Below are 12,638 nucleotides of genomic sequence, written 5' to 3'. Positions count from 1 at the left end.
TTATATATATCATGAGATAGGATAAAAGAATGGATGATATGTGTCTATCCCATGTTTGGTTTGTAATGTGATAAGATAAATTATCCAATCCCTTATCGTACCATATGTTCAACTAAATATGGAACAAGATAAGTGGTGAAATATATTATTTATAATTTTTTTATATATTTTTTATTTTTTTATATTACTTATTTTGTAAAATAAAATTTTTTATTATAAAATTAAATTAGTGATTGAAAAAGAAGAATAAAACAATACTTATAATATATATATATCATTTTACAAACTAAATATAAGTATAACATATTTCAATATTGGATATGCTACTTGGTTTTAGTATCCATGGATATCATATCCAATTGTATATCATATTTTAGGATATGTATTTTTTCTATATAATGAGATATAATATCCTAAAATATACATATAATATCCCATCAACTAAATATAACTTGTATCTTTATATAAATTTATTGACAAATTAACATATATTATAAAATATGAGTCCACGTAGAAAACATATATTATATATTAGAATATCTCCACCAAATAAACATACATTTATTTTGCATCAGAGGGTTTGTGTTCAAATTTAGTTGCTTAAGTATACATGGTCAAACATAAGTTAATTGAACTAAAATTACCTAATACTATTTCACAAGTTTTCAGGAACTACACAAGCCAACATCAATTACATGCTACAAATTATTATGCCAAACCATACTTAATTTCCAGGAAGAGACGTGTGTCCAATTAGCTTATCACTCCATTAGATATTGACTTAACCTTGCAAACGCCTGCTGATGTTGTGAAAGGCACGTCTTTGTAGAAAGCAAACAGTTGTACGTCAGTGTGCAGGTCCGATTGCAGTGTTTCCCATATCTTTTTCTTGGGGATGAGAACACGGTCCGGTTTGCCTTCAAAACCAGGAAATGTCACCCTTTCTCCTACTGAAGCAGAATGGGGTGGTTCCACCAATTCAACCTGAAATATTCACAATGGTTTCAGTTCATTTCTAGTCAATCGTGTGATAATCACTGACAGTTTTCTTGATTCCAAAGTGGTGGATAGAAGAGAGATCATTTGGTTGCTTAAATCAAGGATCGATTAAGAAGATTGCTAAACCAATGGAGGTCAAGTGGCTTACCTTGGTGCCATTCTTGTCGGAAGCAGTAAGAACCATTGCTTGTGAATTGACTCCCCGCATGGTTGCTGGCTTCAGGTTGCAAAGGACACAGACTTTTCGGTTCTGCGAAGGGTAATATTACATCATTCATGATTCTCAATCAGCTACATTCGCTAACCGAAAGAAGCGTGAAGAAAAGGCAATGGACATACCAGCATTTCTTCAAGAGGTACATGTTTGACAAGGCCACTAACAACGGTTCGGGTTGCTACTTCACCAACATCTATCTCTTTCACATAAAGGGAGTCAGCATCCGGATGTTTCTGAGCTTCCTTGATGAGGCCAACACGGATATCAAGTCTAGAAATTGAAACTTCTGATTTACAGCTTTTCTTTATTTGGACTTCTGATCCAGACTTGGTTGACTTCTGTTTCTTTCCATTACCATCTAGAAAAGTAAGAACACCACCATCAAGTAAATCCTCTTTGAGTTTTTTTCTTTTCAATGCCTAGTCTGCGTTCTCCAAATCAAACATGGAAACCGCCATTCTTCATTGAATCTCTCCATCAATTAATTTTACAATGAGATTCAATGGAGCTGCAGACAAATACTAAAGACTACTACTCAAAAAATTTGGAACAAGATATGAAAATTTCCCTGGTAACATTTTGCTTTCACAAACTGTATTCCTTAATAGTATTTGAGATAACAATAATTATAAGTGGTAGTCACAGTAGAAGAAAGAATGGAAACCTGAAATTTTTGCTTCCTTCAATTGTTCAACTATCTTCTTTGCTTCAGCTTCTGCCTTCACGACCCTATCTGCTTGACTTCCGGCAAACTTCTCCCTGAAAAACTCCACATCTTCATCCCTCTGCACAGAAGAAAAGAAAGAAAGAGAAGGAAAGGAAAGGTCTTGATGAGTAGTTAGCAGAATAAAAAGAAAGTACCAAAGCAGAGACAATGGACAAAAAGAATGATGACAGTAATAAAATAGCATATTTACCAATTCGTTAAATAAAGGTTCTGGAGTCCCCATCTTGTGACCAGCAGGCAGAAGCTCCCAAGGTTTTCTTGCCCTCTCAAGATCTCCATTTTCATCACAAAGAGAAAGCCGTGTTTCAGGAGGCAAATTGAGCTGCTTTAATACCTTCATGTCATAAAAAACAAACCTGTTAAAGGTAAGCACCCTGTGATAATCATTAGGTAAATATTTTGTAGCAATGTATACAGTGCAGAGCCTGATGTTACCTCAAGTGAAAACGATGGCATGAAAGGTTCTAACAAACATGAGAGAAGATAAACCAGCCCCACTGAAGTTCTCATAACAATAGAACAGGAAGCTCGATCTTCCTTGTAAAGTTTCCAGAATTGGCTTTCCTATGGAAAATTCAGTATTCAAATAATCATCTTAATCAAGGAACTTTTTCTTTCTGATAAGCATGAAATATGACAAACATAACTGAAACAGTCAATAAAACCACATAAAGGGTTTTGCAAGCTTACTTGCAGATACCCATTCCCCTCACTGGAGATGCTCATTCCAATTTTCAGTCCTTGCTTTAGTTTAACCTAATTCACATAAAAACACCGAAGAGTTCTATTTTATAAATGAATGCAGAACATATTGAGTTTTAGTTGGACAAGTGCTGGGATTGTAATTTGACAACTCCATTAACTTAGAAATGTTACATCACCTTCTCCATAGCTTCTATATATTGCTCTAAGTATGCGCCAACTTTTTCTGCTAATGCCTTGGTCAAATAATGTGATTCTGCACCTGGAGCATCAGGAATGCTAGACCCATATCCTAATCCTGAACAAAGAATCATAACCAAAGCTTTAGGGAAATATGAGTTGAGTGATGACAGGTTCATGAAAATTTAGGCCACATGAAGCTTCTACAGATGCTACCACCAAAAAGAATAAAACACAGGATGAATACAGTGAACACAAAAAATTCCTAAATTAGATCCTTTGAACATATAGAAAAATCTGTTGTGATACTAGACAGATAACTTTTCACATAAAGAAATGCAGAGGATGGTAAACTCCAAGAGATGAGTTTGCCACTTCTTTCAACAGATTGTTTCAGTTGAATCACCCACTTCAATATGGTTGTATAGAAGACCTCAAGCTGTGAACCTGCTTTTGGATTCAAAATGCAATGCCAAAGTTATGAGTGAGATTCATTTTTACAACACAACAAGCAGGAGTCCAAATTATGCTGTTGCTGAGGTTCTTTCTGAATGACCAGATGCTGGTTCCAAGGTTGATCTTCAGAACACACTCTCTTCTTTGTGGAGGGTTATTCTGTATTCAACATTTGGGAGACAAGTGAATCCTTCTTGATGACTTCATAACATTCTGAAAGGGTTTCAAATTTCAAGAAGAGGGTTGTGGTTCCAAGCTTTGTAGTTGAACGAATAAAGGAAAATCTCTTACCAGATGAGACCGAATGTTATTTGAAAGTGAGGGTTATCTTGGAAAGGAAGTTGGTGAGAGATCTATAAAAATTTGGGAAAAGGTTTAGAAAGAATGCAAGAAGGAGATGGAACAAGAGAAGAATAGAAGAGAGAAACAACGAAGTAGGCTACCACAGGGATTTCTAAGAAGTATCACGAAAACAAATACAATTTTTACTGGTTTTCAATTTCTCCTTCCTTTTGGTATGATGTTCCTTACACCGAGAAACTCGAAGGGAAAGAGAAGAATTTGAAACAAATTAACACAGTAACAGAATGGGACTCAAATTTCTCAAAAACAGAACATTTCTAGCTGTTCCTAATTGTCAGGTTTGCAACCTGAGAAAACGTTTCAATTAAACCTCAAAAAGTCGAAATTTAAGAGATAAAGCACCAGGCTCCACAAAGTCTTATCCCTACCTAGTGCATGCATCAAATTCTTTTGTCCAAAGAGGGACTTGACAATGTATCTGTAGGTGTGGTAGATGAGACATAGTCATGGAATTCTTTAGTCCAAACAGGGACTTGGCTATGTATCTCTAGATGTAATAGATGAACCTTAGTCATCTGCCTATTCTAAGGTCCATCAAATTTGCTTGACGACATTTGGAAATGTTGAGAAGAAGGATATAGACAGATTGGTTGCAGCGGGGCAAAAGATTGTTAATCAAGTAGCTATTTTCCTCACCGAAAGGGGAAAATGCTTTGCAGTTATGTTTGCCCATGATTTGGTACCCTTGGCTGCCATTTTTCACTTTCTGTTTTTTTGGGGGGTGGGTGAGGGATGATTCTATTTTTTGACTCTAGAAAGGACCCCTCTCCTGCTCTTTATATTAGGTATTTTCATTAATCACACGTCTTGTGAATCCTAAAAGTGTATTATGTTTGTCCATGATTTGGCACAGTTTGTTGTTAGCTTTCATTTTCTTTCTTCTTTTGAGTACTTTTGGTGAAGGGATTATTCTGTCTTGAGTGTAGAAAGGGCTCTCCTTCTATTCTTCATATTAGGTACTTTTCATGAATAAAATGTTCCCATTTCAAATAAAATAAGGACAAAGAAACAGAATCTAGACCAGGAACTCTAAATTTTCATTTCTGCAAGTATCTGACTAACCTGGAGCTTTGGCGATGAAGCTCAATACTCGATTGATGAAATTGCCCAGATTATTCAGCAACTCAGTATTTAGCTTTGCTTGCAAGTCTACCCATGTAAATAATGAGTCTGACACCTAACAAAGATAAATCAGTTAAAGATTCTGAGAGGACAGTCACACATCCATAGCCAACATTAGATGCTCAACAAAGAACTCACTTCTGGCCTGTTAGTTAGCAAGTAATATCGCCACACTTCTGCAGGAATTTTTGTGTCTTTCACATCATTGCCAAAAACTCCTACTCCTTTGCTCTTGGAGAACTTTCCTGCAGCATCATACAAAGGAAAGACAAATCAGAAAAGCCAAAGGAACATGCTATCATGACACGGAGAATTTCTGACAGGGATCAAAATTGAGGAAAGACTGTTGGGCAATTTTATATAGATGAGAACCATTTCAGACTGCTAACGAGTACCTGCTTCATAGTTTAAGTATTCTGTAACACTAATGCTCTTCATCAATGTCCAGTTTTCTCCAGTTCCAATAAGTGTAGATGGGAACATCACCTGGAATTAAAAAATCAAGCAAAGGATCATGTGTAGGAACTAAATCCAACTCCAGTTGTGATAAAAAGAAATAATGAACTGTTTATTCAGGCATAGGAGATGAAGTCTTACAGTGTGGAATGGCACATTATCCTTGCCCATAAACTGGTACAGATCCACATTTTCAGGGTTCTTCCACCACTTTTCCCACTCAGGTGTATAGCATGCAGTGATTGAGACATAACCAATTGGTGCATCAAACCAGACATAGAAAACCTATGTATCATGTGATCAGAGTAGTATAAATTGTTTTGAACATTGTTTGCAAAAACCATATAGAACAAGAAATTTCTCTACAGAAAAAGAAGGGGTCAATTCTACAAATTAAATCAAATGAAATTAAATCTTGTCCAACCTTGTCCTTATATTTTTCATGTGGAACAGGAACCCCCCACTTGAGATCCCTGGTAATACAGCGGGATCTAAGTCCTTCTTTAAGCCATGCATATGTAGCTTGGATAGCATTTTGGCTCCAGCATCCTGCAATGGACATGTTATTGATATATTCTTCCAATTTATCCTTTAGCAATGGGAGCTCGAGAAACAAGTGGTCTGTATCACGGATTTGTGGACTGGACTGGCATACCTGTTGATCATACAATCTTTCAAGTGAGGCAGAAAATTTGAAAAACAACTGGATGTTTTTTAACCCAGTAGGCAAATGAAAATTTTCAATGAAATGAAAAAGATAGTCACACCTTGCATCTAGGATCTTTCAGTTCAGTTGGATTCAATAGCTTTCCACACTTTTCGCACTGATCCCCACGAGCAGAGTCATAATTACAATCTAGTGTTGGGCAGGTGCCTTCCACAAGCCGATCAGCTAAGAAACGTTGACATGTCTCGCAATAAAGCTGCATTAGTATTGAACCTCAAATTAATGAACAGATGGTGCAGAATTTACGAATGAGAATGCCTTCTTCATAAACAAATTTGATGATGAAAGTGACAATTAATGGAAACCATAATAACATGTAATTAAGCACAATGTAACTGTTTTACCTGTTGCATTCTGTTCTCGGAAAGCCAATTGTTTTCCATCAGTTTCTTAAAAATTGCTTGGCAAACTTCAGTGTGTTGGGGAGTTGATGTACGCCCAAACTCATCAAAACTGATGCCGAACCAATCGTAAACTTCTTTGTGAATTTTGTGGTATCTACAACAGCAGAAAGCATGAGTTGAAAGGTGAGAAGAGATGCAATTCAACCCCAGATTCCTAAGTTCACTGACCAAGGACATATATACATATTTGGATGAGGAAAGGAAAATGCCTTTATCAGCTATTAACTAAAGTAAGTCATAAGCAGAATCTAGTGCCTGACATGCCTCAAGATGTGAAAGATATTAAACGACTAACATCTTGCAAAACTCAAGATGGAACTTTCTTCAAAGAGTGTCCACTACCACAAGGTTGGCCATCAATAGAATATGCCACATGAGCAACAGAAAGAAAATCTTTCACAACTAAATTATAGAGAATCAAAGAAAACAGATGTGGTGAGCAGTTTACTTGTCACAAATTTGTTGAGGGGAGCAATTCTCCTCCATGGCCTTTGTCTCTGTTGCTGTCCCATACTCGTCAGTCCCACATATGTACAACACATTGTAGCCGCGAAGGCGGCAGTAACGAGCGAATACATCAGCACTTAAAACACCTGGAAAAGGGCCAAGGAAATATAGTTAAAAAAAAGGGAATTTTGAGAATCCACAAAAGTCTCTCCAGTGATTAGGTGGATAACAAGCCAAGAAAATGGTTAAAAAGGTGCAAGCAAACACATGAATGCTAGATTCCTAAGGTACTAACACAAAAGAGAATGGCAAAAGCATGCACATTTTTCTCTTTTTTCATAACCTTATGCTCTGAACAGCTGACATGATTTTCGATAAAATTAGAAACGAACTCAAAATTAAGGAACAAGTTTAACTTGATATTTTTCACAATTCAGCTCCATCGAGGTAAGCCATTATTATTTTCTAACCATCTTGAGACAGCTCCCTTATGGTCTTCCTCTATTCATTGTGTCGCCTTGTACTTGAATTAATTCATATCTTACTTATCAGCGTGTTTTGTCAGACATGTATAAACCACCTTAGTTGACTTCCTCCTATGGACCCCCACTCTTCAGACCTTGACCTGATCTCCTGAATATATGCATTCAGTACTTATTCTACTTTGTGCTGCCGCCTTCATCCTACATCCTCTTGTACTAAAAAGAAAAAGTTTTCCAAGTAGCCAAGCACGCATCATGACTTGCAAAGAGTAATTAAGGAATACCAAAGCAATTGACTGGATTGAATTATAAGACAAGAAGGAGAGAAGAATTAAAAAAGGAAGAGAAGGGGAAGTTACAGCCAATGATGTTGCCGAGATGAGGAACGTTGTTGACGTAAGGCAGAGCGCTGGTTATGAGGATGTTCCGCTTTCCCTCTACCGGCACCTTCTTCCTTCCTCCTTTTTCATTTTCATCTCCCATCTCTCTCGCTTTGTCTGATTTCCCTGGAATTCTCTCTATGCGTCTCTAGTTTCTGTCAGAGAATTTCAGACTTAACAGATGTTTTAAACTTTTTTTTAAAAAAAAAAAAGAAAAAAAGAAAAAAAAAAGTAAAGAAAGAAAGAAAAGAAAGAAAAAACTGGTCTTGAGAGAGATGTTATACCTTTTCGCCTACCTTCTGATGTTGATACTCTGTTTTTAGTTACTAGTTATTATTCAGTAGTCCATACAACTGCATTTTATAACCGCAAAAAGTCATCGTCGTCTTCTTCTTCTTCTTTTCTAACATTTTTATATCCTGTTTAATTATTAAAACAGAGGGAAAGGCATAGAAGTTTCTAAAGAATAGCCGTATCGTACAGCAGCATCCTACAAAGTTGAAAAATATTTTCTATGATTCCAGTTAATAAATTTATTGAAAAAAAGATTCAAATAGAATATGATTTTTTAATTATGATTTTTATTAATAATGCATTAGAATACTTTCCTATGGATATATATTTTTTAAATAAAAAATAATAGAAATTTACATTAAAAAATAATAATTTTTAATATAAAAAAATCTTATTACCTCAAATTTTGAATTTGTTTAAAATGATTTTTAAAAATGTAAAATATATATATATTATACGAGATATTTTATATTTTGTATTGAGTTTATTACTATTTTTTATTTTTAAAAATAAAAAAAATTAAATTGAACCTTCAATTATTTAATTAATTAATAATTAAAAACATATATGGTTTTTAATTTTTAAAAACAAATTTTATTTGAAAATAGTTTTCTTACACTTATATGCAATACAAAATTTTTTTAGTATTTTTTATTTCTTCAATTATTATTTTAAAACTCTAACAATTTTTTTTTTATAAAAAAAATACCATAAAATTATTCTAAAAAAACAACTTACTTTGAATGAATTCTAATAAAACTACTTTTTGTCAAAAGTTTGTAAAACTTGTTTTTTAAATTAGAAAACAATTACCAAACATAGTAAATCCTAGAATCCTAGAATCCTTTTTCATATAAATTATGAAAAGAGAAGATGTTATTTAACCAATAAGAAAAAAATCAAATTAATACAAGTTATTTAAAAATTATACATTTTTAAAATCTGTATTTTACATAAGAGAAAAAGATGAAGAATAAATCCAACAAAGTATGTGATTAGATTTCATTGAATTTAAAAGAAAAAGTGTGTTTCATACACTCATATAAAAAAAAAAATCTCAAAATTAAAATTTTAAGTAATTATCTAAAAATAATTAATATTTTATACATTTTTTTGGTCAAATGTACTATTTTTAACCTTTCAGACACTATCTTTTAATGATCTAGGTATTGTACTTTTAACCCATGAGTGCGTAAAATTTAATTAAAATTTCAAGTAATTATTTAAAAATAATTTGTATTTTATGCATTTTTTTTGTTATATGTACTATTTTTAATCATTCAGACACTATCTTTTAATAATATATGTACTATCTTTGACCCGTGAGTGCATAAAATTTAAATTATTTTTAAAGAGTTTTTATTTTGTAATTATTTTTATATGAGTATATGAAAATATACTTTTTCTAAATTTTTTCTTTTATTTTGTGGGATTCACCATTTGTTTACATAATACAAGATGATGGAATATGATAAAAAAAATAATAATAATTAATATGTTAATAAGATGATAGAAAAAATGATAATAATACCAATGCAACTGCTAGTTTGCTTTCCTTTCATTATTCCTATAATTCTTTATCCCTCTATTTACTTTTGGCAACATTTTTCTTAATTAAAAAAAATAAAAAAATCCAAGGTATACTCCAAATCCACAATTTGATTTGATGAGAATCCAATGGAGTGGGGGTGAGGTGTGAAACAAGTGTGTAGTCTTGAAAATTGGTATAATATTCCATTAGAATTTGTCAAGTTGTTGTAGTGGGCGAGCAAAGGACTTGAAAGTGATTAGCATTTCATAAAGAGCACTTTGGGCATAAGGAATTTTATGCGAGTGGACATGCTTTATCTCCCACAAATATTCCTTGGTACAAAAACTTTGTCCACAAGGATTGGGAAGTGGTGACTGCGTCACCCCACAGTAGGAGCTTTTACTTAATTTTAATTTTACTTTACTCATGGAATATGGTAAAAACTTGCTCCAAAAGGATTGCAGACAGTGGTGGCTGCATCATCACTCCCAAGTCCCTAGTGAACCTTTTACTTTACCCATGGAATATGGAACATGGTAGCATTCTTGGTTAAAACTTGATCCACAAGGTATGGAGCTTTAACTTCACTCATGGAATATGGAAACCATGTATGTGATTTAATTGTAACTAATTATGCTTTTAGCTTTATTTTAAATATTCAATATAATACAGATTTTGGTGGTATACATATGGTGCTATTATTTATTTACTTATTTTTTATTTGAAGTTGCAATTATTTTATTCATTTTTAAGAAAACATAAAATAAAAAATAAAACCTTACACGGTTGAAATCCTATGGGATCTCAAATAAACCTTAAAAAGGTTCATGAATTAAGAACAAATGATGAATTCGAGATCATGTTATCTAATGGGAAGGTACAAGGGATTTCTAAGCTCGAATATATTGGTCTCTATTAAGTAAGTAAGATCGACTTTGACACTTAAATCATTAATTGAATAATACATGCCAAATAAAATTACAAATTAACTTTCTCTTTCATATGCTCAAACATAGTGAGTAAAATAAATAAAAATAAAAATAAATGACAAATGAATAAATAAGTCAAACACAATAAATAGGAAATGAATGAATGGATGGACAACTTGAATTCAATCTTAGTAGTAATTCTACTCTACAAAGTTTCATGGAGAAATGTTGTTGCCAACAATTATTAAAAAAATATATAAATAAATACAAAAAATGGATTGAAATAGGGATTTTTTTTATTGAATTGAAATTGGCTTGAGGTTATATACATCATGCAAGTAATTAACTAAAAGAAAATATTGTTAGGAAACTTGGATTACTCATTTTTGTGCTCTGAATCTCATAGGGTGCATGCATATATCTTGAGGGCTCTCTAGATATAAAATAACGAAAAATAATAGCTTCAAAAACCATATTAGGATAAAGAACTAGAGAAAAAGTGCTGACACCTAAATCTGAATGTTCTTAGATCAATTCCTTATTGTAAAGAATATGTCTAGAAAAATTGGAGAATCTCTCTTCATGTTGCGACCCACGTGTATGTCCAGTGTGATTCCTTCCATGCATGTGGCCTATGCACACCACGTGCGATTCTTGTGCATGCGATTTGTGAGCATCCTGTGTGGTTCTCGTGCATGCAGCTTGTGTGATTCTAGTGCACTTTTCGTATACCCAAGATCTTTTACCCGATGACTCTTCCTTGTGTTTAGCCACTAAGATGGTGGAAATCTCAAGGGTGGAGGCTAGGGTTCTCTCTCGGAACTATAGGTACAAAATGGCAAGACAATGAAGCCCTAACCCCTAAAGGGGGATTTATAGGCTTCGTACTATGCTAAAGTGACTTAAGCCCACCATGGGCTTAACTTAATCTAGCACAAAAAGGTTGCTAATTGATTAATTAACCATACAAGACCCTAATTAATCAATTAGCCCAATCCAAAGATACCACTCACTTATCCTTGTGCAACCTTATATAATTACTAAAACACCCTTATGCACAAAAGTGAACTAAAAACTCATCCAATCTTCATAAACTATGTCATCAAAGAATATGAGCTCAACACGGGGATCATTGGGACTCATAGGAGTATTGGCTCCTTCATAATCAAATTCTGAAATTGACTCAACATCTCACTATAGAGTGTCAATTGCACTCTAGTACCTTATGTATATTATAACGAGACACCAAGTGCTCGGGTCCATGACCTACTATCCATTGCATGCAAATCTCCCCCTGAATTGGTGTCTGTAATATAACAAGGTAGTGTTATTACCTATCAAGATTACCTCTCAAATCCTTGAGTTATAGATCCCACTTATTATGTGATCAAATGACATACTCTACCTCCAAAGAGCATAGGTCAAATTCCACTAAAGGAATTACTATGGCCATACATTTCATGATCATATGTCCTTTGGATCACCCAAGGGGACACACTCTCTCAATCCTATGAGATAACATGATGCCTCTTTTAAGAATACCTATTGCCACCAACCTTCATCAATAGTGATATGACCACTTTAGGGTCTCATCCATAAATCAAAGCCTCCTATTGATTTTGGCACAAGCTCAATATCCTCTCAAGGTTGAGAGTCCATGTAGTATAATAGCTTGGTGAATCATGACAATTAATAGCCTTAAATCATGATTCACCATTGGTCATGTCTAGTGTGTTTCACATACACTAGTGCATTCACCAAGGGAAACCTATCTTAACTGTTAAGACAAGCTATCCCTCCAATTAGGTGTACTATAGTCTCTACTGGATTACCCAAGTCCATGAACCCAATATGGACAACTTATCTACTTACAAGGAATCCATTACTTGTATCTTTGGTGGAATTCCTAATGCACATGTCATGTACAATGTTGACAGGCAAAACTGGGAGGAATTTGATCACTTTTTACTTTGAGTAGACAGGTTGTGATGCTTTGTTTGGTCTAATGGCAGACAGTTTCTGATAATTAAGCTTTGAAAGTGTTGTGGAGAATAGGTCTTCTATCTCATGTAGAGGAGATAAGCCAGGTTGTAGCATTGTTGAAGTAATGAAAATCATACATGGCATGCCTGAAGTGAAGAATGACTCTGAGTTATGTATGAAAGCCACAAATATCATGGTTGTCAAGGAAAATAGAGAGATGTTTGTTGCATTAGAAGACC

At 34.0% G+C, this 12,638-nt stretch overlaps 1 protein-coding gene across 1 annotated transcript; it reads right to left on the bottom strand.

Moving 5' to 3' along the window:
* Window positions 1-629: 629 nt before the first annotated feature.
* LOC100253638 (probable methionine--tRNA ligase) lies at window positions 630-7,965 on the bottom strand. Its single transcript, XM_002268960.4, has 18 exons — window positions 7,947-7,965; window positions 7,642-7,817; window positions 6,802-6,946; window positions 6,294-6,447; window positions 5,990-6,145; window positions 5,647-5,877; window positions 5,364-5,507; window positions 5,162-5,252; window positions 4,905-5,011; window positions 4,707-4,821; window positions 2,825-2,943; window positions 2,634-2,699; window positions 2,379-2,507; window positions 2,134-2,277; window positions 1,881-2,001; window positions 1,339-1,574; window positions 1,148-1,249; window positions 630-984 (listed from the first exon to the last, which is right to left on the bottom strand). Exons 2-18 carry the CDS (start codon window positions 7,763-7,765, stop codon window positions 754-756), a joined length of 2,415 nt encoding a protein of 804 aa, XP_002268996.1. The 5' UTR covers window positions 7,766-7,817; window positions 7,947-7,965; the 3' UTR covers window positions 630-753.
* Between the last annotated feature and the right edge of the window lie 4,673 nt (window positions 7,966-12,638).

This window comes from Vitis vinifera, chromosome 7, assembly GCF_030704535.1.
Source record: "Vitis vinifera cultivar Pinot Noir 40024 chromosome 7, ASM3070453v1".
NCBI lineage: Eukaryota > Viridiplantae > Streptophyta > Magnoliopsida > Vitales > Vitaceae > Vitis > Vitis vinifera.
This window is presented reverse-complemented; position numbering and strand designations above follow the sequence as displayed.

Bases quoted from the DNA above. Each gene is read 5' to 3' on its own strand.
- LOC100253638 (XM_002268960.4), bottom strand. From the start codon at position 7,765: ATGGGAGATGAAAATGAAAAAGGAGGAAGGAAGAAGGTGCCGGTAGAG. The intron at 2,700-2,824 runs GTGATGTAACAT...TATGTGAATTAG, and splicing joins ATATAGAAGCTATGGAGAAG to GTTAAACTAAAGCAAGGACT. The intron at 1,250-1,338 runs GTATGTCCATTG...TACCCTTCGCAG, and splicing joins TACCTCTTGAAGAAATGCTG to AACCGAAAAGTCTGTGTCCT.